Raw genomic sequence first — 26,050 nt, forward strand, 5'->3', positions numbered from 1 at the left:
TAAACCATGTCAATACCTTTTTAGAGTTAAAGCATAATGAAAACTTAATGAAGTCTTCCTGGTACATTAACTTTCTATGAGAAATATACATAAGAAATGCATGCGCAGCAGTTGAGAGGCTCCATGTGAGTTTTACAGGTATTCCGGACTTAACAGTTTAGTTCCACAAACACTGAATACCTATTTTGTTAAAAGCTCTGTATTAAGCAACTCTGTGGGATAAAAAAATGATACATGAAGTGGATATTTCCCTCAAGGACCTTTTGGTTTAGAAGTTAATTTACTTGTATTTAATCCTGAATAGAACTGAAAATCAAGTTTAGAAGCCTACCTCAACTGCCAGTTGGCAGAAAAGATGTACATGGCATAGATTATATGAGACTGAAAGCGATCAGTGCCACTATCAAAGGCTAACCCTTGGAAGCACAACGTGCGGGTTGTTGAATGTGAACGTGAATGACATTTTACTGAACGTCTACTACATGCAAAGCACTCTTCTGTGTGATTTGGAGTGGGGTGGGCAAGGGAAGCAAACATCAAAGAGACAGGCCCTGCTCTAGAGGACAAAGATGACACGTACTCAATGAAAATACAGAGCACCTGCTAAAAGTCCAATAACAGAGGCACAGACAATATTATGGATTTTTGGAGGAGAATCCATTTATTCTATTTAAGGCTCTGAGAAGTCATTATGAAGCAGGTGGCATTTAAACTGGGTCTTGAAGTTGAGGCAGGGTTTTATAAAGGTAAGGAAATAAGGGAAGGAGCATTTCAATGTCATTCCCTGTTTTTATATAGGTTACATCTGGCTAATACATATCTATATTAAATGTTCAGCGGGATAATAATGTGTAGAGGTGTGGTTGTCAGGAGCCTCCTCCCTGATCTCTTTAGGGAAGTTGTGCCCATATAGTTCAGTGGTTGCTTCTGTGCTACTCGTCTTTGGCTCGCTGGCATAAACTGTCTCCCTGCAGCCTTAGTCAAATGACTGGGCTGTCTCCAAAGGCCAAGGCTCAGGGAAAGTGTCCACTTTATTACACGGGAAACTGCGGAACATTGTCCAGTGTAGAAGAGATGCTACACAGCTGTGCCTGAGAAGGGACAGCCACAGAAGTAGTAGAGACCCCTGCAGATGAAGGAATCAGGCCGAACACTCTGAAAGTCCAATGAACCCTCAAGATGCACTCTGTTGTTCCTCAGCCCAGCAACATGGAGGTGTCTACTGGTGACAGACAGACACATCTCCATGAACCCACTCATCGAGGGTTATATGTGCGTTTTACAGGGAGGCATAACTCTACTCTTTTCATTCCCACTCAAGAGAGCATAGCAGAATGCAAGGGAGGAGCAGTGCAGTTATAGAATAACATTTCCCCCTCTCCCTTCCTCTTTCTCCACCCCTACTCCAACACACACACATTTATACAATTACTAGTAACATGTTACTTCAAAATACTACACCATTTCTAAGACACATTTGGATATTTAAGAAATGTATTCTAGTAGGCTTTAAGAAGACTGGTGCAGACAGCTTGCTGCAAATTTTTTTCTCAAAATAAAATCCAAGTGAATTCATCTGTGAACAATTCACTTTCTCCAGATTTGCTTTGTTCAAATTGAACAAGAAAAAGTTTGTTTAGGAAATGCCTCTCTATTAAGCTTCACGTCTAGCCTGTTAAAATTTATGCATTAGAGAATTTGAAATCAGTTAAATACAAGTTTATTTTCATTCACTGAACACTTAGAACTGTTAAAGACTATATGTTTAACATGAAACATTATAAAAAGTACCAAGTGTATACTTTTACCTATTCCTAATACCTATTTAAAAAGGAGTGTATTTATTCAATTGAATAAATTGTCAAAGCTGCAACCAATATATAAATTAAAATGCAACAGTAAAAACATGTGCTAGGCAGGCTATGTTTATGATAGCCTGGCAGAAAATGTATAAATAGCGAAAATTCACCACTCATTCACCAGAGCTTAATGAAGCAGAACTAAGATCTCACGCAAACTATCCGTCAGGTTGGGAAGGTATGCAATTTCTCAATTTCATGCAGAATAGCATTGTTCAAGTCACATCTCTTGGAACAAAGGTCATTTTTCCCCCTTCGGTCAAAACAGTAAAACTGTAATTGTCCCAGAAGTTTTCATTTTTCTTAAGCTAATGTTAATTTATTATTCTTTTTCTATACCCTTGGTTGTAGGTAACACTGAGCTGTGCTGTCTACCGAATCAATCTGGTCCATGCATTATGGCATGTGAAGTACACTTAATTGATGTTTATTGCAATGCAAAATGATTTATAGTGTCTAATAAGCATTCACAATTTAGAGCCTTGTTCATAAGAGCTTCTGAAATAACAGAATCTGGGGGTGCATAAGTCTGCTCATAAAAGCTATTAAAAACACTGCATCTCTTTGGCTATGGAATCTATTCAGCTATAGACAGGATGAATAATCCAACACTAGCTAAATGTTTCTACACTTAAATCTGGTAATGGCTAATTGAAAGGTTGCAGTGTATAGGAAGGCTTAAATATGGCCCAGATTTTAGACAAAGGCATGCTTCCAATTTCTGAATGTTCATTTATATTTCCACAAGCTGCATTACTGTGTTGGCCAAAAGAGGCATATGGAGTTTCAACTACTCTCTAAACTGCACATTTTTAACTTGCCCATGAAAACACATTTTAACATTTGTTACACCAGCCTGGATCATATGCCAGGTGTCAAGCCTCTCCTCTAGTACCTTCTCAAGTTGTTTTGAAATGTTGGTATAAAAGATCAGGCTAACAAAGCTCCAGGATATACTAAAGAAAAAAAAAGTAATAAATACAAACACATCACCTTACTTAAACCTGGACAGTGCTGACACGATTTCGGGTAATTGGATATTTAACACCTTCAAATCAGTGAGCTAAGCTGCCAATATTAGTCTGAGTTTTTGACACCCACTATTCTACAAACCCTTGGAATTCAGGTCTCACACATAAGTCTTCCTTTATTCCTGAATACCTGCTCTTCCAACTCCTGTGTTTCTTTTTCTTTTCTTTCTTTCTTTCTTTCTTTTTTTTTTTATCTCCTGTGTTTCTGATCTTAGTGCCACTGCCCTCTCCTCAGTCGATCCCATCAGAAACTTCTCTGCCTCCTTTCTCTCCCTAATCTCCATTGGAGTCAGTTACTGAATCATGATGCTCTGGCATGGGTCCCTCTTACAGCCACCCTTTCCAAGGCAGTCCTGGCCCCTATAATCAGTTCTCTTGATTTTTCTGTTAACCTCTGGCCTCCTAACCATTCACACCTGTAGGAGCCTCAGGGGCTACTTTGGGGCATGCTCAGTCCACCCTCCTCAACTTCTCAGACTCAGCCAGGCAACTCTGTCTTATGTATGAAAGCTTCTCATTTCATTTGGGGGGAAAATGGTTCTACTCCTAAAAACTAGTGTGAACATCATACTTACCTGGCTAATAGTAACTTTCACTCATTTGAGCTAGCCATACATCTGATCTTACCACCCCTTTCTCGAAAAACAAAATCATGTGAAGGTTTCTAACTGCACATAGAAGAAAATTCACTCCCTTCAGGCTGCCACAATCTTTCAGAATCTGCTTTTTGGTCACTTACTCCTCTTGCCTTTCCCAAAGTCCCCTATGTTCCACCCACACCAGACTCACACACTTGAGATTCCCTAAATTCTGATCCTTCACTTTCACTGTCTTTATGGCCAGAATGTCACACCCCCATCTGGTTGCTCAATGTTCAGCTCAAATGGCATGTTCTTTGTGAGGTTTTATTTTTGCTTTTGTATTTGGTGTGGCTCCCTTAGTTACAATTCCCCTCCTTTTCCTGGTCATTGGTTGCATTTTCTCTCACTATAATGACTTATCTTAAGAATGTTTAGCCCCTGGAGTGTTGCAGGTCCTGTCTTACTTATTTACCTCTGGAGCCCCACTATATTAGCAGCCTCACACCTGGAATGCACTCGAAATCTGTGTTGAATTTAATTGGACAGTCACTATCAACCACTGGGTTAATTTACTACTCATATTACCAAAAACTCATTAATGCATCCAATTATTTATAAGAGCTACATTTGAACAAATGCCATGTTTTTGATATTGGTACAATGAAAATAAGCATTAATGGATAAAGTCTTAGTTTCCTAGGGATTGTAGTTATAATCAATCACATGATTAAAATGCATACAATAATCCAGCCATTTTATTTTATTATAGCTTAAAACAGGGCCGGGGGGAGAAAGACATTACTCATAGCTCTATAACTTGAAAGCTTTTTGTTATAAAGGTAGAGGAAGTTTATTTATTTATATTTTTAAAGATTTTATTTATTTATTTGAGAAAGAGAGAGAGAAAGAATGAACTGAGCCGGGGGGTGGGGAAGGCAGAGGGAGAAGGAGAAGCAGATTCCTTGCTGAGCAGGGCTCTATCCCAGGACCCCAAGATCATGACCTGAGCCCAAGGCAGATGTTTAACCAACTGAGCCCCCTAGGTGCCCGAAGGTAGAGGAAGTTTCAATGTTCACCTTAGTACTCCCTAGAAAATTAGAAAAAAAAAAAAGTCTTTAGAATCCAAGCAATTTTTCCTCTATGAAGGAGTTAGTGCTGCTTAATGCACTTCTATTCTGCTTTTAAAAGCATCAGCAGCAAAATGCATTTTGGAAAAATGCAGCCAGTACTTTTGAGATGAGCTGTTTACTGCAGTTGTACAACTTGTGCTGAAGTTAAACTTTCATGAAGGATGCAGGATAATTCAATTACATTGTGTTTATGTCATATTCAAATTAATCAATTTCCACACTACTTGGAGGGGCTACTTTTTGCCTGACAGTGGACTAGGTGCCATGGGAACAATAGAGAATTAAAAGATAAAGGAAAACAATATTTTTGCCTGTGAATAATTAGACGTGGATCCAATAAAGAGAACGAGACAATATACAGTATAATCAGATGCCAAAGGGTTTAGCACAGATAAAGGCTCATCTGTATTCAAGGGAAACAACTCTTCCTCCAGGCTTCTCTCTTTCTGGAATGGGCACCACCCTCAGCCACACACCAAGTCTCTGCTTTCTCCTTTGGTCCTCACATTCAAAATTAGTATCAAGAAGTAGTAATTCTCGGGCGCCTGGGTGGCTCAGATGGTTGAGCGTCTGCCTTCGGCTCAGGTCATGATCCCAGGGTCCTGGGATCGAGTCCCGCATCGGGCTCTCTGCTCCTTGGGAGCCTGCTTCTCCCTCTGCCTCTCTCTCTCTCTGTCTCTCATGAATAAATAAATAAAATCTTTAGAAAAAAAAAAAGAAAAAAAAAAGAAAAAAAAAAAAAGAAGTAGTAATTCTCAACTCTTTTCTTTTAAATTTATCTCACTTTCTTCTTTTTATCTTGGGTCCCACTGTCCCACTGTCCCACTGTCTGAAGCATGTATATCCTTGCTTTTGTATACCTTCCTAATTGTCCTCTCAAATTTGCCTGCACCCTTTGTGCTCATATGATCCAGTGACTGTTTACTGTCTAGTTAATCCAGTTCAAACACTGATCATCATATTCCAAAGAGCCTCAGCAAGGTGTCCTCATTCATTCGTTCTCTCATTCATTCAAACATCATTTATTTTTTTTTTACACTTATTCTATGCCAGACTTTCTTCTAGGCACTAGGGTTATTATTATTTTCTACTGAAACATTTATTTTATTAACATGGAATGAATCCAGAAATTGGGTCACTTACTGGCTGTGTAATCTTTGGTTATTCTCTCATCCCCTCAACCTGGTTTCCTTCTTTACAAAACAGGGACACAATTCTCCCTGTCCAACTTAGATCTCACAGAATTTCTGGGAAACATAAAGATATAGGGTGGGGTGGGGGGGATTTTGAAAATCTTTTGCAATCTCTAAAGTCCTGAATTCAGTGATCTAACATAGGGAAGAGAAACTTGTTCCAGCTGAGGTGACTGTGGAAAGCTCTCGGCATTCAGCGTTCTCTGAGCTAGGTGGTGGACCCTGTCCTGTAGACAGTAGGAGAGATGTCACTAGAGACTTCTGAGCAAAAGAATCAGAAGGACAGTGTACTGGCCACAGGGTGGAAGATGATTTTGAAGTAGAGAGACCAGAAGCAAGGAGACAGGTCATGAGTGGCAAGAAAATGTGGGTTCAATAAATCCAGAAGATTGGTAGTAAAGGAAAGGAGGGGTGGAGGTAAAAGAAATATGGCAGAGGAAGAATCCAGGATTTGACAGCTTGGATGTGGTGGCTCGGAGAACAGATGAGGGGCACAGAGGAATAGACGGTGACTCACAAATTAGGATTTGAAGAGAATGATTGGCTTGTGATCCCTTTCCCAGGGAAAAAGAGTGCATTTATACCTAAAGGAAATGGGTTTACTATTGAATGGCGAGTCTGAGTTGCACATATATTGAGATAAATACCAAATACCTATAACATAATAATCACATAATAGAAAGTATTGTTAGAACCAAAATGGACTAATAAGGGCCTTGAAGAAACAGTACTTCATAAATATTTCTCAGATTAATGTATGTGATTTATGGGCAGAATCCTAAGATTGGGGAAGAATGTGAAATGAACTGAGGGTTCTAGAGGGGAGGGGGGTGGAGGGGTGGGTTAGCCTGGTGATGGGTATTAAAGAGGGCATGTATTGAATGGAGCACTGGGTGTTATATGCAACCAATGAATCATGGAACACTACATCAAAAACTAATGATGTAATGTATGGTGATTAACATAACATAATAAAAAAAAGTATGAAAGGAGGTTCAGTACAAAGTGCTTCCCTAATTATACTGTTTTAAAATTATTTTATTATTTTATTTATTTTTGCTGTTGCAGTTGAAAAGGAACTGTTTTTCTCAGAACGCCCCAACTGATTATAAATTTTTGAGGTCTAGAAATGCAACTCTTTTGTATTTGGATGAAAATGAATTCATTCTTTATTCCCACTGCTACAGGATAATGACCCAGATTTCAGGCTTTCAAGATCTGTAAGTTATAAAATGGCAAAGCTGTTTTTTTCCTGTGAAATTTTAGTGCCAAGAATATTTACTGAACACTGTTATATAAGGGGGTTCCTTTAGTGTTCCAGTTTGTAAGACTCCTCTTTGCAGGTTATTCCATGCAATTTGTATTTTTATGTTTGTTTTCTGAACTTATATTTTATTTCAGTTCTTAAAGAAGCATTTCATATTTAAACAAAATACCTCCCTCAAGAAAAATGCACAAGGGATTTAATAAATGCTAGCATAGAATAAAAAAGTGGATATGATTCTTTCAGAATTTCTACACATGTGCTATTCAATACAGTAGCTGCTAGCCACATGTGACTATTGAATTTAAATTGGGTAAAATTAATAAAATCAGAAATTCATTCCCTGAGCTACACTAGCCACATTTTAACCAATCAATACCCAATTGTGGCTAGTGGAGACTGCAGTCAACAACACAGACATAGAACATTTCCATCAACATAGAAATTTCTATTGGATAGTATTAGTTGAGACCATTGTTTACATAAATGAAAGGCATGATTCCAGTCTGATTAGCTCCATTTGCTCCACAGTTGGTCCAACTATTTGTAAAGCACATGATAATTAATATTGCTGAAAATGGAGATCAGCTAGGCCACATCCAATTTGATAGCTCTTCATAGATAAACCCCTGTGGTCAAAGTCCTGGAATAGCTCCTGCCATTCTTGGGACCAAGTCAATATGGAAGAATGTATTCTTTTACTTTACTGGCTCTAATGGGACCATATTATCCATAGCACCCAAACTATTCCCTAGAGCCGTGGGCAATCAGATTCTCTCAAGGGACTTCCAGCATAATTTATTTCATATTATTTAGTCAAATTTATTTCATTTTTAATTTTATTTAAAAAAAATGTGAATCTCTCCTGTCTCTTAAGAGGTAAGTCTACACTGCATTGTCTGACTCAAATATAGGAACATGAGTGGGAACGAGGTGTGGGGCCAAAGCCTGGTAACTGCCAGTGGGCAGGTTTCTCCCTCTCGCCACATTAAATATTGTAATTAAACAAATGTTTTGTGAGCACTGCAGAAATATTTTGCTATTCTGCAATTTGTTGAACACCAAGATAATGTACGATAGATCCAAGAAAAACCTAAAAAGATTGGGTCTTCCAAAATCACTATGGTTTTGGCTTCAGTTTACAATAATGGTCAATTTAATTACTGGCTATCACAGAACATAAAATGAGCCATTATGATAGCTTATTAGATGGGGAAAAAAAAGTCTGACATGGAAGGCATCTGATTTAATTGATTCTAGTACTGAGAATTCACCAAAATAACTCCTGACTATAAACAATGTTACAGCCATTAAATTCATCTTATAAAGATCAAACATTTCAGGAGGTTGAATTTTAAAGCACACTGAATAATGGGCTCTTATAAATAGGAGACTCTGTTTAGTAAACCTAGCTAATTAAAGCACTTAATAAATGGGGGAAAACCCACCACTCTAAATCTCTTGTTGGTACTAGAGAATTCTCATTTGCTCTTTCAGAGAAGCAATCAATTGAAGGGCACATTTTTCTTCTTTTTGTTCTTTTCCATCAATTTTAATGGGTACAGAACATCAGTCACACAAACTGTAATGGGGCAAGAAGATGGATGAGTACATCTGAAGCCACTAGTCACAGGACAGAAAACATCCTGATGAGGTGACCGTGGCAGGCAGAGTTCAACAATATGGCCTGGGCAGTATTTAGTACGTGCAACTATGTTGCTACATGATTTGGTATTAGCACTCAGCAAAATCAATCTCCAGACACAATTTATCACATTTCTACAGGTCAGACTTTCAAAGTCACATTCTCAAAATATGCTTCAATGACACTCTTAATTCCAGAAAATGATTTAATCTAGCAACAAAGTGGGTAAAGAGGAGAAGAACAATCTAACCTTAAGGAACCTGACCTTGTCTTAAAAGTGATTAAAACTCCTTTGAAGAGGGAGTTTTATTATAGCCTAGAAATTATGTTCACATATCACAAGATGAATGGGTGGATGCGGTGGATGCTTGCTGTGCATTGAAATCCCCCCTTCAGGACCAAGACACTCACTCTCCCAGCCCCCCGGGGACACTGGGTGCTGCAGTCTCACAGCTTCGTCCCGCTCTGGGACCTGTGCTCAGTCAAAGCAAATTGCCTTGTTCAAACCTACGCCCACTCCCCAGGGGCCACCACATCCAAAGATTCCCCAATGCAGGAGTACAAAGCATGGCGGCTTTGCCTCACTTGAGAACAACTCCCAAGGGCCATCCTGGCTTCCTCCCGCCCCCTGTCATCAGCTGAGGTCTCTGTTGAGACTGTACCACAGGCTGCTTTTCCTCTACCTTCACTTCCACACAGGTGTGGTTCTGGAGACAACTAACTCTCCCAGCATCTCTCATGCAAATGTCTCTCTCAGAGTCTGTTTCCCAGGCCACAAAACCTAAGACAGTATATATAACCAAACAGCCATTTTTCTTCACAGAGAGCTAAGATAATTTAAATGCTGGCTGGATGAAATGACTATGGATATTGAGGTTCACAATTGGGGTAATATACTATTACTTTGTTAGGACTGACACAAGGAGATGTTTTCTATATAACCTAAAGTTTAAAGCATATTACATTTAATAATTTAAATGTAGTTTGATTCTAGTGGGCCTCTATATCCTCGTGTATCCAGCAACCAGTCAAAGCATATTAACGCACTCATGGGCTAAGGTACCATTTGCTTGGCCTGCCAGTTTCCTTTTTGAGGAATTCCAGGCAACATTAGGCATCATATGACCACCCATTGGTCCCCACTTATGAATACTATGATATTATTAATAATATAAGTAGATATTTCCCTAAAGTCCTGTTAGCCATTTGTCTCATATGCACCTTCTAAAAGCAATAATTTATAACAGGATATTAAAAAAGAAAACTAAGCCTATTTGAAAAATATCAACAGAAGATTCGACATCTCAAATTAATAAATGTTTTTCCCTCTCTCAGGATTTTCTGTGATGTATGAAACAGAGATAATACTGGCCAGAAACCTGTGAATACTTCAAAGCCATCAAAGCAAACTTCAAAGTGAGGGGCCAGTTTTAAAATGATTTTTCTGGTTGCTGTGCAAGGTGAGAACCAGGTATTTATGGTGGGAGGAAGAAGAGGAAAGCACTGGGAAGCCATCATTAACGCATTGATAATATTGTTGCTGGGTGCGTTCAGTGATACCAACAGGTCATGTCCATCGGTCACAGACAAAGTGTCAGTTGGTCAGAAAATGATAATCCATCAAGAAGATCAATTCATGAATGTGATCTTACATGGAAATTGCTGGGGAGGCTATTTATCTCTACCCATTGCTCTAAATGCTTTTATCACTATTGTTTTTAATCGGTTATAAAACCACAATTTCATTTTCCTGAAATCTAGGACCTACTTTGCTTTCAAGAGGCTGGAATGACAATATGAAAGATCGGTAAGGCCGCTTCTTTATATTAATATTTAATGTACTGTGAACAACTTTTTAGGATGTTAGTATCCAAATGGATCCCACAAACCTGAAAATGAATTGACAGTTACAGACTCCACTTAAATATATCTGTGAATAATCTACTGTGCATAGGAACATCATATAAATGAATCTGTAATTTTTATACATTTGCTAAGGTTATGGGTATTTATTGGTGACATTATATTTCAGAAGATGAAAATGGAAAAGACTAAATTAAGCCATCAAGTCTACACCAATTCAGGAGGATATCTTTCTAAGATATTTTGGTCTAAATTTCACAACCTGTGAAATATGAGTATATTAAAAGCAATACTGTCACTGTCTCCCTTTCTCTCAATTCTACTTACTGCATTAAATATAATATGGTGAAATTCTGAAAAGTTTTCAAAATTTTTACTTAATTTTTACAAATTCCTGAAGGTTGAATGATTGACCCTCAGGTAGAGACACCACCCTTATATATATTTCCTAAATGGTCATCATAAGCAAGACAGTAATAATACCCTCCCTTCTTGCCTCCCTCTTCAGATTACCCTAGAATCTGGACAAGACTCTGTTTGACATGGAATGTGCCAGAGCATTTCTGTCATGGTTCAGAACTAATGTTTATGGGAATAGGAAATTAATCCTGGTTTGAAAAGAATTTTTTCAAATTCAAAAACTTAACTTCTCCCCTCTCTGAGTTTTCTATCTCGAATTACCTGTGGGTCACTGAGTTAGATAGTTTCTTGAAAAGCTTCACCGATACTGGGTATATGAGAGGGATTATCTTTACTCTCATTATATTTCTCATGGCTCAAAGAATCTTCTAACTTTTATAAGTAATAATGAATAATGAGTAAAGTAAATATGGTTTTTGAGTTACGGGGAAAATATCTTTAGTATATTATTGAATTGGACTAGGTTTTATTTAGAGCTTAAAGTTTTAAAAATGATTTTTATGTTTTTCTTAGGCTACTGTTTGCTTTATATGATCTTAATTGGGATATCTGCACTTTGAGAAATTTTCATTTTAGTGCTAAAGTAATTATGAAACCCAAAGAAATCATCATCAAGGAAAATTTAGGCATTTTCCAGTACATTTTACAATCATCACCTTGAATTCTTTTTATACTAAGGAGGAACGTATGTAAAATGAATAGTTTAATAATTTTGCCATACTGTATTATGTCAGTGATGGATATAAATCATGTAAAATAAACAGAAGTATGTATTCAGCCATTTTTACATAAAATAGCTAATTCAATTTTACAACATAGAAGGCAACAAATTTAGAAACATGACAGTTACTAAATCAATAATTGATTCATTTAATCACACACAGAACACTGTTTTGCTTTATACAATGTATATATAACATTCTATTTTAAGTATTTTAGTTTTCATCTATGTTATAGCAAATCATCATTAACATGACATCTCATGATACTTTGTTCTTCTCTCTCAACTAATATTGCACCTTGCACTATAGCTAACTGGGAATAAGTGTATTCCCAGACAGTAAACACCTTGAGGGTAGAGATTCCACCTTATTTCGCTTTTATGTAGCCTTCATCATATTGGCCTCGACACAGAATTCATTTAGCATTGAGTCATTCATCTTTTATTCAAGAAACGTCCATGTGGGCACTGGGTTAGATTGAAGACAGGGTTTTTGCCTACCAGAGAGATTCAGAAACCAATGAAAATCATAAGCAAGTTAACTAAGAAATAATACCATTTGGTATATGTTATGACAGAGATAAGCACTGGGTACCTTGGGAAGACAAAAGAGGGGGCTTGCTCAAGTTCAGAGACTCTGGGAAGATGGGAAAGGTAACACCTGACCCAAGCTTTCAGGAGGGCTACAACTTAAGTGAGTAGAAGGACAATGGGCAAATTCTAGGAAGCAACAACGGCTAGGTTTATTGGCTGGTTTGACAGTTGAGAAATCAAAGTTCTATCACTATCCATCATGACTGGAGACTTTGAAATAAGAACCTGATATGCTGGGTCCACCTGGGTAATAAAATCCTCAGTTTAGGAGAAGAGGTCAAGGAATGGGAGTACAGTCCCTACTGTGCAGGAAGGGCCAATAGTGTTTGTTTGTTTTGAGAAAAGCAATGACCAAATTTCCTCAATTCCAAGACACAAAGTTCTCCCCCATACCTTCTTCTTTCTGAATTTGGGATGCAGCTTGCAATCAATATGCATATTAAAGGTGGTAGCTTGTCAACCCTGCATGCCCACAGCTGTTCTTAAATTTGATGATGAGCCTTACAATTAACAATACCTTAAAATAGATGACATCTTCAAAATCAAGAAAATGCAGAACATGTAGTCTCTTGAATTATCTTGTTTTCAAAAAGAACTCAGTGAATACTGGAGACAATAATACATTGAGATTTCTTTTGTGAATGCAGTTGTAGCTAAACACCCCCCACCCCCCACCCCCGCTCTTATTCCTTGAGTCAACTGCTTGAAGTACCTGCTCTTTTCCAGGCACTATACGATATCATAGAATCATGGAGATGGAGAAAAGCTAAATATAAATCCAGAAGCATGTGACTGTATTTCAAATTGTGAAACACCATTGAATAAAAGCATTGGGAAGAGTGACTTCCCTTGTCTTGCTTTCCCAGATAGCAAACCCTGACTTGAGTCACAAGGGATTAAGGTTTTTATATGCATGGGGATGTGAAAAGCACTCTAGGCAAAAAGGACATTGTATCAAAAGGCAAAGAGATGGGAAAAACCACATTGTTTTCATATAAGAAGAATATGAGGAGAGATAGCAGATTGAAAAAGATTTTTCATGCCAGGCATGGATTTATGCAAAGATGGGAAAAGATTTTCAGGGTCTCAAAAGTGGAATGACAAGCCACTTTCCCATACTGATGGGCTCTCATAGGTGAGATAATTTGATTTAAGTGGGAAAGAGGTAGTAGAAGGACCTGTTTCTCTTCCTTATAATAAAAAGGGCATCTCTATAGACCCTTACAAGGAGAACTACAAGTGGCATCTATTATTTCCCTTCCTTTCTTCTTCCTTTCCTCCCTCTCTTCCACTTCTTCCTTTATCAGATATTTATTGAAAGACTACTCTGGGCTAGGTACTCAGTATTATGGATCAGTCCAGTGGATAAATATGGAAAGCTCAAGGGGAGAGATATTTGGTATTTATAATAAAATGAACAGGGACTTTGGCATCAGGCAGGTCCTGATTTGAATTCCAGGTGCTCCACTTGCTGACAATATGAATCTGTCACTTGATTACGTTGTGCCTCAATTTTCTCATTTGTGAAATGGGGACAATGGAGATGTTACCTATTTCACAAGGTCACTGTTGGACTGAAATGAGATCATAATCTCAAAAGTTACCATTTATGGTATTCCTGTAATGGGTTATGCCCTTTGAATATAGGATCTAATTTAATCCCCAACAACACATTTCAAGGTTGATACTAATCGATTAAACAAACAATTACAAGGAAATTATGTAATTAACTCAGAGAGGAAATGAGTGGTGTTTTCTTGCTTGATTCCAAAGCCTGTGTTCTTTCTTCTGTGCACAATGTCTCTCCTTTGTACCACATTGTGCTTGGTATTTAGCACACACTCATCAAACAGTAACACCCCATGTGCCAACTGAGTAAAACGTTTTCACTATTTTTCATGTTGTCTTAACACGGAGATTCAGCTGCATAAGCAAAACCAACTTCAAACATGATAAACATGAGTCACGAAGGAAACACAGAGCATACTTAGGGAATGAATGGCAAAATCTATCCATTATGCATCAACTCAACAAGCTATGCTCTTTTTTTTCTAATTATATTGATATATATTTATAAAAACATTTAAAAATCATATATGAGCTTTTAAATTAACATATTAAATAACAAGTCTTAAGAATTACTCAAATTTTTAAGTCACACTGAGTACAAACAATATTTCTAGATATCTGCAAACAACTGTAATGTTATATAATATATGCAATTCTTTTATTGAGGAATAGTTGACACGCACAATGTTACATTAATTTTAATTGTACAACATAATGATTTCACAGGTCTATACTTCATGCTATGCAAACATAGCTACCATTAGTCACCATGAAACACTAGTACAGTACCATTGACTGTATTACCAATGCTGTACCTTTTATCCTCATGACTTATTCATTCCATAACCAGAAGCCTGTATCTCCTGCTCCCCTTCACTCATTTTGCCGATTCTCCACCCCTCTCCTCTGGCAACCATCAGTTCGTTCTCTGTATTTATGGGTCTGTTTCTGCTTTTTGTTTGTTGTGTTTTTTTGAATTCCACACTATAGGTGAAACCATGGCTGTGCTCTTTTAAATAAAGTGCCAAGCAAACAATACTTACACATACTCTATTATTTAAGTTGACTTCAGACACTTTCTTTGATTGTATCCATAGGGTATACAATGCCCTGCAGTGAGGATCGCACCACATCCACTCATGTTTGCTTGGAGATCGAGACACTCAACTATCCTCATCCCATATCCTGCTTTAGCCAGGCTGTTCTTCCCACTTTCCCCCGAATATGTCCTACTAGTCATATTCTATGACTTTGCTTTTACAATACATCCTGGACACCAAACATACTACCTTTGACTGAATGGATATATGGTAATTTTGCTGAATTAAAAAATGAACTTTGGCTCCTAACCTAGGCCATTTGAAATAAGAACCATTGCTAAGCTGTTTCATAAAGACCCTTAGGTTATCCTTCCCCATACAGAACTGTCCTTTCTCTGCAATGTCCACGGTGCTAGGGTCATAAATTTCCACATTTGTTTTCTAATTGCTTCATAATAATACACCTTGAAGACTGGCCTCTTGTGCTTCTTTTGTCTCCTCTCTTGCTATCTAGCCTAGTACTGAACACAGAGCGGGTCCAGAGTAATTACTTGTGGTTATTCAATGAGAAATATTCTTTCCCAAACTTTTTTATTTTAAAAAATATTCATATCAGAATTCTACCATGATTCAATTATAGGAAAAATTACTATCACTGATTATAATAGTGGTCTTTCATCTGTGGAGTTATTATTTTTAAAACAACAGTAAGTATTTTAGAAATTCTCTGTTCACACATCCTTGAAAGAGTTGTGCTGTTTTAATAAAGGTACCTGAAACAGATGCTTAAGAGGCTTGGAAGTGAGAGGTTAGTTCAGAAAAATCTAATTTCCACTGAGATGAGAGCAAGTTTCTAAAAAAAAATTTCCTATAATATTTCTAAAAAGCTACATAAAGCAGAAGTGTGTGTGTGTGCGGCGGAGGGTGGGGGTGGGGGATGCTTCACTAGGACCCAAACAACCATAAAGCAAGATTTACAGCTTGTTACAGAATGGCACAAATTAGCAATTAGATGTTATATGTGAAAACACAGGAGAATATGGGGCTGCTACCTTTTAAGCTTTTTGTTGAAGGAAACAATGAACTTTTCATAATAACGCTTTTAAAGCTGTTATTCCACATTGAGATTGATAGAAGTAAAAATGAAGAAATGAGTACAGCTGGAAGGGAGATGGAGATGAGACAGGTTATACTGATGACTTTGGAAATGTTGCATTTAGATATGAAAATCACAGCTGCACTTGGATTATCTAGACTTCTGGGGCGCCTGGGTGGCTCAGTCGTTAAGCGTCTGCCTTCGGCTCAGGTCATGACCCCAGGGTCCTGGGATCGAGCCCCACATCGGGCTCCCTGCTCCTCAGGAAGCCTGCTTCTTCCTCTCCCACTCTCCCTGCTTGTGCTCCCTCTCTAGCTGTGTCTCTCTCTGTCAAATAAATAAATAAAATCTTAAAAAAGAAAAGAATTATCTAGACTTCTGAATCTGAAGACAAAACTACTATCCCGTGATACCTAAATCCTCATGAGCCACAAGAAGACATTTATTAAGAGTAACACCTAAAATTCTCATAGTGTGTGCCCTAGGATGGATCATAGGAGAAAAGAGAAAAGAGTTTTACAAAAGACTAGGTGTTTGAGACGGATCCTGTTCTGGGCCCCTGCTCACCTTTTCTCCACAAATTATAAATGTTTCTGAGACAGGGATCCTTCCCAGAACCACAGTTCAGGGCCACTTCTTGAGTACCTAGTGATTTAATTTTTGTGCTTTCTTAATAATTTAATAAGATTAAATGAATACCTATTAAACGACTTGTGAAAATTCAATATATGAAAATCCACTTCTATAAAATGAATGTATCAGACAGTGATTGGCTGTCATGGAAGGATTTTTTTCCCTATCAATCTTCAGAAACAGTTTCTCTTGTAAAGTTCAGGATCCACTGTTTGCTAAAGATAATGTGGCTCATTTGTTACTATCTAACATGACTGGAAATGAATAACAAATGTGTATATGTTAAGTAATTATGTAAATAAGATCATGTATTTTAGAAATATTTTCAACAAAAATAGAAATTAAAGAATTTGTTAATCAGATTATCCTACTTAACCAGCAAATTGAGTTGAAGAGTCAAATATCTCAGCCTATCTATTAGCTACGTTTTCAGCAACATGTGTTCTTGCATATAACACAGAGTCAGTGAAAATGTTTTCCTACAGCATTTCATCTAAATAGAAAGACAATTAGAGATGGTTGACCTTTTCCTGGGTCTAGATCAATTCAATAAGTGGTGAGAGTATGGAGAAATTAAATGTAGACATTTTAATATGTGATATTCTGATCCTTCCAGTAGGGAAAGCCACTTCCTTACTAAAATTACCTACATTAATTATAATCATTAAAACTATTTACTTTTATAACAGGCCTTTTGCACATCAAAAACACTCTACCATTTAAGGTTTTCTTCAAAAGTCTTGGATAAGGAGAGATTCTAGCTAACTGGACATATTTTATTTCTTAATCACTATATTATCATCACTATCTGAATAACATGGCTCAATATGTGAAATCACTTGATCTTACTTTTGAAAGTAAAAGTAAAGATGACTTTAATTTTTAACATTCACAATTTTAAGTAATTTTATATATTTTTAAAAAGGCTAAGAAAATCTATACTCCAATGTTAGCAGCAACTCTATTTTTGATCATCTGCCTTATCTCAGAGAAACTTCTTGAGGGTACAGCAGAACTCTTCTTTGAAGCCAGTGCTTACAGGATTTTGTCCACATTTTTGTCTTGCAATGCTCTGTAATCATCATCACTGACTTCTGTCCAGGTTAGGCTCTCCAGGAAGCCAGCTGAGATAGAGTTAGTGTGCAAGATGTTTGCTAAGGAGTGTTGCCTTTGTGGAAGGGAAAAGAAGGCAGCAGGTGTGGGCAGGAGAACTGAACTAGGATGCAGGCCCAGTGCCAGTTGCAGGGAGCTCTAGAGCTGGAATTGCCCCCCACCCCCCCACCCCCACCCTGGAGTGTCCCAGTCCAGGCTAAGATGGCCAGGTGTTATACACCTGCATCAGTCTGTCACTGGAGGGGGGCCTCCTGGGAGGGGAATAACCTTGGGTGAGGAACTCTCTGCAGCTAAGATAGTCCCTGAAGGGGCTGATGGTTCAAGTTTTTCATTGACAGCACTCTGAGCAGCTGGGGGAGCACATGATGTGTTTTCGAATTCTAAGAGGCTGAGGTTCTCATGCATTCTAGTGTGTTTGACCACCGTGGCCACTCCTTTCTAAAACTCCTGTTGGCTTCTCCCACAACTTTCTGCTCAGTCTCCTTCTCACTCTGTAACAATTTCGCTTTTTCTTCCTTTCTTTTCCCTTTTCCTGTTTCTCAATACTTCTTAGTTTTCCTCCTCACTTTTTATATCTTTCTGGGTGATCTCATCTAACACACATATATATGTGCCAAGTTTTTGCTTTGCACATTTGCTGTCTGCCAGACATTGCTTAGGTAGCCCAGAAAGGAAACCAACAGCCTTCTCTTCTCTCCCTTTCCCAGGACTCTCCTCCCTTTCTCTTCTCTAGGTAAATTTCGCTGCACCTACCCAGTCTCACAAGCCAGAAACTTACTGAAATTTACTTCCTAATGGGTGTCAATCCTTTCCTCCCTTTTACATTCTTTCTACCACTAACTCACATCTGCAACAGCCTTACATTGGTCTCCCTTGTAGTCTTGCTGTAGAACACCATCCTCAACTCAAGCTCACCTGCCCCCGGACACACACCAGAACCAAGTCCACATGCTTCCCTGTTTTCAGAGTGATCTCTCCTTTCAGAACAAAAACAAACAGAAAATCCAGACATGGAATACTCTCTAGGGTTTGGTCTTGTCCCGGGAGCCTGTCTCCGGCTTTAGGTTTTAGTAACACAGAGTATAGTTCTCCTAGTCCAAGTCCATTCACACCTATCATCTGCTTGCCACCTTTGTTACCCTTCTGTCTTTCTGGTTTCCTTTCCTTTTCCTCCCCTACTCCTCAAGTCGCCAGCATGTTGAGCACTTCTGCCCTCCTGTAGCAGTCTGGCAACATCTCTGTTGATTCAGTGCTTCACTAATCACATTGTATGAACATTCTCTGCTCATGCGTCTTTGCTGCAGACTGTGCATTTCTCAAAAGCAAGCACTGTGACATTTGTCTCTGCATTCCATGACAAAGATCAGGACTTGGCCCATATCAGGCAATCAGGGCTTACTGAAAGTTTATTGAACTGAACTGCATGTCTAGAGTTTCAGGCATGTGCCAGGTAGTTGACAAAAACAAGATGCTATTGTGATGTGTCCTCATTTGTTCTTCTGATTGTAAGGAATAGACACCTCATTCAAATAAATGAGATGTGGATTTATTATAGGAATGTATTAGAACTGGAAAAATGAGGTTACTCTGAGGACCTATTTATTCTTTATGCTTCTCTCTCTCATGGCCCATGTGCTTTATTTCTTACATGTTTCCAATTCTCTTGTAGGGCTGCCTCACAGACCCCAACTTGCTTACAGTATCCTCTCTCTGTCATCCTCTCAGCCTAATCCCATTACTACAGCTTGTTTCCCAGCATAAATTTCTGAGACTGAAACAACCTAATGGAACCCTCAACTTTATGCACCAGGTGACTGGCCCTGGTTTCATTAGCTGTTAGGCATGGGGCAGAAAACAAGGCTGAGTTAGATATGGTCCTTTACCAGAAGCTATGGATGGGGCAGTTTACTCTAAAGAGGCTGCGGGTATGCAAGATATCGTGGCTGACCCCAGTGAGCATCTGCAGGCAGGTGGGGGTCAAAGGACAGACAAGCACCCGACCTGCCTTCAAGGAACTCACAACCCAGTCACAAGGAACTGACTATAATACTAGATGCATGAACATGAAAAAGGAACCCTAAAAAAGAATAAAATGTTGCAAGAGTTCCAAGGTGGAAAGATATACACTTAAAAAAATCAATTAATTGCAAAAAGCTCTTGGCCTGAGGAGACATTTGAGCCAAAGGGGCAGGGTAGGTACAGCCAGTGATGGAAGAAAAGAGTGGATGTGGGGGGAGTGCCATAGAAGCTAAAGAAAAAGAGCTGAGCTATAAGGAGCCAAGCTGGAAAGATGACTTAAAAACAAAAGCTAAAAGACTGGTGTTGGGGTATTATAAATTGCATTTTGGGAAGATCAGTTAGAGAGAAAGATGGGAAAGAACCTAGGGTAGGCTCATGAGGTCTTTGAATATACTGGAATAAGAAGTTGTACTTTATTTTATAGTAACCGGGAGCCACTGGGTACTTTCTAGGAATATTATTCCTGCAACAGCAATCAGGGTGGACCAGCACACTGACAAATTCTAAGTGGGAAAGTTCTTACCATGATGTTAGAGAGAGTTAGAAGGAACTGTGATTCTGGGAAGGCTGGAAATGATGCTGGGGAATGTGCAAAAGGAAAATCACCAGAAAGTCACTGTGTGGATCAAGAAGACAGGAGTACCATTTTAATTCAGTGTTTTTGTGTTTTATTGATAGCAAGGACAGTGAGACCTTCACTGGTGTTAAGGAATGTGGGGCCAGGATGAAGTTTGGGAAAAGAGGTTACGACCTTATGAGTTGTGTTTACATAGCATGTGACAAAAGACATTTCTGAGGGATACAGGACAGTAACTAGAGAAGAGAGATTAAGTGAGATTTAAGAAACTCAGTATAGGGTAAAGGAAATCTTCACATATTTAAAAATTATGGGAAGCGATCCTATAACTCCCTATTGGGTTTTTTGCGAAGATGAAAGTAGACAATGCTTAGGAAAAAAGTGCTAACATAGTGCTTAGAATATAGTAAGTGTTCACTATCAGCCACTCTCAATATTACCATTGTTGTTACTTTTAGTGCAGGGTCTGTTGCAGTTCATGTTGCTAATTCATGGATGCAGGCTGTGGGGAGACCTTCGAGCTGTGCCAGAACAGTCAACTGAGTCAATGAACTCAGTGTCATGCAACAGTGTCCTCTTAGAAGACGACACAGCCTGGTTAGCTAGCACCATTCTACTTGTGGTTTTCCTGAGACTGAAAGCAATTTCTTTTCTCTAATTTGGCAAGTGAGTAAGAGGGGAATCTTACATACCACATTAGAAAATCTTAATGAAATCTTATAAATAGTTCTGTGTTAACAGTATGAGCTTTTAAATATTTGCCCATATTTTGAACAGGTTATTCAACACCAATTAACACCCCATTGATAATTTCTATTATTTAGCCACTCAAAAAGTTATATTTGATTTATGTATGAAAAAATCAAACTAAGAAGTCAAAAGATTTAGGTATTATCCTACAATCTCCACTCAGAAATAAATCTGTCACTAGCTCAGAAATGACTGACAAGCTATTGAAGCTCTTTTGGTCCAGGAGGGCTGTTGAATCAGATTAATATGAAACAGGTAATTTGGTTCATGTCCATAGAAGGGCACTGTTCAAATTACTCATTTATTAATTCTTTAGAGATTAATAAATAACCTACTTGGAAAAAAATAAATCACTGCAGATAGCAATTATGTCCCAGGCACATATAAAAGTTAATAGACGCATAAAGATGCATGAAAACTGCTTGGTGTGATTACTGGATCTACCCAAACCCTAGATTCTTCCCATCTGTGTTCATACTGGAGCCTGATTGGCCCAACTCCAGCCGAAAATAATTTTCTTGAAACGACATTCCCTCTCTTCTGCCAATTGAAAGTCTTAGCTCCTCTGTAGGAGCAAAAAATATCAACAAAATACAAACTTGACCTCATTTCACACCTAAGCACAACATTCTGATAGTTTCTCTAGACTCCTCAGTGAGCACATTTGCTTTTGTTTACTACATTTATAAACCTAAAACTGTATTCTACATGGCCCATGTTATCAGATTGCTAAATATAGAAAGGAAATGTGAAAAAGTTCAATCTCATACTGATTCCATTACACAGAAATACATATTTTGCTCTTGGCCATGTGTTTAGGATTCACTGCTAATCTTAAATTTTCACATGTCCTGGTTAAACTTTAATTTGCCTTAGCTTTTAAGAAATAATAACAAAAGAAACAAGAAGGTAGGTGACCTGAGGATTACAAGTCTAGAAATAAATAGGATTTGGAGAATCAGGTGTTAATGTTTGTGTGAGCTAATTCATTTTAATATACCAGCTAGAAATACTCAGGCTTCTAAACTCAATCACTTTTGTAAATAGTATCCGCTCTTATGGGGGCAGCTATGTGCCCTCCTGAACACCTGGTTAAGAACATGCTCACTTTGATGTGTGCTCTGAGCTGCCTCTCCTCCAAATAAAAATAGGAACTAGTTTGCAGCACCACACGGGGCTCCAGTGTATATTATATGAGCCTATCACTGGTTTCCTTTGATATCTTATCTATTCCATTAACTCAATAAAATAGAACGCAAAGCTGGGGACAAACTGTAGGAGGGCTCCCCCTGGAAAACACATGCAAGACCTTTAAGCTGGGGTTTTAACTTATCTAATAAAAGCCAGTTAAATGGAAGCTAATACTTCATTTTTCACCCCCTTTATTAAAGATCACAAGTACTGCAACTCAGTAGTAGAGAGAATAAAATAAATATATGGAGAAGTATAGGTGGAGGCAATGAAGAGTACGGCTTATCTATTTTCTCAAGATTTAGGAAGCACTTAAAGGCAAAACTCACAGACAAGCATTTTAAAAATCCACAACAAAGACTCTTGCTCCTTAACAAATACAGTAGTCCTTCCTGGTTGCAGCAAGCCGGCCTGATTTCTTAGTAGAATGTAAACAGCTTAACCTAGGCAAAATCAGGAAGGATGTCACCTACTACTTCCTCCATATTGTACTTTTATATCAATTTAGTAATTCAGAGGGCAAAAAATAGATTCATTAACCCACTCCCCCGCTCTTCTACCACCCAAAGAAAATCAACACTAGAACTCAAACTCCAACACTCCAAACTAAAGGAAAGTGTTCCACCTAGAGACTGTTTTCATGAGTCAAAGTGGATGAGAGCTTATCTAGGAAATGAATATTATTTTAGCCTATCCTTGCAAGTTTGTAGCAAAAAAAAATTAAGCAAAAGGTATTGCCCCTAGTGTAATTAACAATGTTAATCTTCTTTTTCCTCTCTATGGTGATAAAGGAGTCATTTTTATATTTAATTAATGCAGAGAATCATTTTGGAAACTGGCTAATGAGCCTCTGATCACATTACCATGAAAATGTGCATTAACGTTGCAACTGAGGAGGCTGTTTCATGTGTAGCAAATCCACTTTGTAATTAGCCCACTGTGAAATGAATCACGTCAGGGGGAAATCTGAGGGAACCAGTAGGCAGTGGGCACTTGGCTACTGCTGTGCCCACAGACCACCAACATCCCAAACATTGTCTTTCATCAGCAAAATTGTCTAAAAACAAAAGTAGCAGTATCTCACATCTGGGACAAACTGGAAAAAGGACGGAATAAACTTTATTTTGCCAAACAACAAATTTGGACTTGAGCATGCACCCCAGGGAAACCTGCTTAAATAAAATGGTGAATTAATAGAATTCTGTGAAAACTACAAAGGCTAGGGATACAGTTTCTCTCATTTTTATTCTGAAAAGCCCTCGGATATATATTAAAGGACAACTGAATTTTCACACTTCTCCCTAAGACACAAGCAGATATTGTAATAAGCTCCTGAAATTAATTTCTAACACCAAAGAGACACAAAAAAAATTTAAAAAGGATCTAAGAACAAGTGATAAGAAAATCCTTTTATCTCTTTTTTAAGCCAAGGCATATATATATTCTCATATAATACAAATATACCAGGTCTTTCTCTTAACCCAAAGCAAAAATTCCTAATTAATCAAATAATTTCTCTGGCTAACAAGATTTGGCAAGAAACTTTTCCTGTCTATTCAAAATAACTGAGATCACAGACCTATTAAATCCCAACATTAATGTAGCAATGATACACTTGATTTTCAAATGTCAACACTATTCCAAAATGAAGAGGTGTCTCAAAATATTACAGTGTTACTCCTTTTACTTGACTGACATCTTGGCAGCAGATACAAAAAATGTTAAAAAGAATCCCACAGGAAGTCATCTGGAGGGGGAGTGGCAAGGAAGCCAAAAACTGCTGCCCAAAGCCAAAATAAAAAGCCCTCAACCATCAAGTCTGCCCTCAATTCTGAAATCTACTGAAAGAAAAAATAAAGCTAGCCACAATGCATTTACCATCTTGCAGACAAACACAAAGCCTGGCTGTTGAGTTGCTGGTATCAGACCCTGCACTCACCTGGGAAACTTCATACAGCAGTTTGTAGTGTTCCTCTCTTTTCTGAAAAGTGCACAAATTGCAGCCCATTCTAAGAAGCAGAGAGAGAGAGCAAATCTTCTAATTTCCCCAGAACTGAAAGGCAAGTGAACTGAAAGGGAATCACCCTCCAGACTTGACTACTGTTTTTCATCAGTCACTTCAGTCCAGAAACACAGAAAAACCGCTGTTAGCTGGAAGCACAAGCCAGGGAGCTGTGTAGCAGCATGCTCTTCTTCGCTTTCCCTAAGTATCTTGCACTCACGGATACACACACAGAGTTTCCAGCCAGTTCATGGCAACACTCCCCCTGTCTCTGCATCAGTGCACATGACTACACAGATTCCAGCTCATGAATATTAATAGTGCCTCATTGATTATTTATGACAGAACATGTTAGCAGGGAGGGGTGTCATAGCTGCTGCTGATGACAGATGAATATTCACTAATTAAGAAGCAAATGTAGTGTGGTTAAACAAAATTCACTTGTGTCAATACCCTCTCTGTTTATTAAGGATAGAGGGGTTGAGCATAGGGCATTTCAAAAAAGAACATACACTTAATTTCTCTACTGACGTAAGGTTTTAATATGGGAATAAGAAATTCAGAAACAGAAATATACTTAGTTCACATCTCCATGTTTTGCAACAATTAGAAGAAATATTTGCAGGATTAGTAAGTCTAGGGGAAGAGGAATAGGAGCAGTTATTTAAATTTACAAAATAAACACAGAAGCAAAGGAGAATTTTGGGAGTGATGTGGGAAAGGAACAGAAGATGGGGGCTATCATTCAGTTTTAATTCTGATCCAATAGAAAACACCGAATAGTTTATGTGTAAAGACCATTACCTACCAGAGAGGAAATAAAACATATTTTCTTAGTCTAAATAAAGAACATTTAGGCAAGTATGAGGAGGTGATACTTGTACAGATAATAAATATTTTAATTAGATAATAAGGGCATATCTATTGAATATGAATTTGCAGCACTATAATGCATGTGGGTCTATATTTAAAAATCAGATAAATACAATGCCTTTTCTGAGAAAAATTTCAAATGCATATAGTATTTATGTTAATTTTATTAAAGTCATATATAATTTTTCAGAGAGCTGACAATGGAAATATTTAAATTCTAATGTAATGCACAATGACTCCATTTATGATTCTATGTTTAGAGTTCATAATGTACAAAGGTGAACACAGACTTAAAAACTAAGCTTAGATCTTTAGATAATAGAAGTAATGCATTTAATTTCACACTCTCACAAATACATATATTGTACTGCAAGCTGGCAGTTTTTGTCCTTTATAGGAATACTACAAACAGCTAAAGCAGATAATCAAAGAAAATTCCTTTTGTTCCTGTTCTGACTTAAACACAACCTCTGCTAATTAAGAAGTATGTCCTTGTTCCAGCACATCTTTAAACTGGACAGGATAGCAGGTGGGTTCCAAAGCAAAAATAATTACTTGGAAACTGATGACTGTGGTTTGGAATTACATTGGATCTTGAAGATTTTTAATTGCTCATCACTTATGGAGAGCTATTTTTTTGGGTCCAATTTCCTAAAAGCGCTTTGTCAAATGTTTAGGATCGATAGCAGGAAATGATTCTAATGAGTACTAATTGTTAACAAATTGGCTTTGCAACTAGTAACACCTCAACAGCAGCAAGTAGCAAGGAGATGAGCAATCATCTGCTGCTTATCAGTGGTTTCCCTTGGGATGTAATAATCCGATTTTCTGGGCCTAATTTCACCGAACAGCCTGGATGAAAGCCAAGCTGAGAGACCTACATGAA

The 26,050-nt window shown here is 38.0% G+C and overlaps 1 protein-coding gene across 1 annotated transcript in view; it reads right to left on the bottom strand.

Annotated features, from left to right (window-relative positions):
* PDZRN4 (PDZ domain containing ring finger 4) overlaps nt 1-24,297 on the bottom strand; it is a 134,375-nt gene extending 110,078 nt beyond the window's left edge. Inside the window, exon 1 of the mRNA XM_045873622.3 lies at nt 24,229-24,297. Within this exon, the coding sequence (XP_045729578.1) occupies nt 24,229-24,297 (69 nt within the window). The remainder of the gene's footprint in view (nt 1-24,228) is intronic.
* Between the last annotated feature and the right edge of the window lie 1,753 nt (nt 24,298-26,050).

This window comes from Mirounga angustirostris, unplaced genomic scaffold (assembly GCF_029215605.1).
Source record: "Mirounga angustirostris isolate CCGP_5_RB_7025 unplaced genomic scaffold, mMirAng1.0.hap1 SCAF_5, whole genome shotgun sequence".
Classification (NCBI taxonomy): Eukaryota; Metazoa; Chordata; class Mammalia; order Carnivora; family Phocidae; genus Mirounga; species Mirounga angustirostris.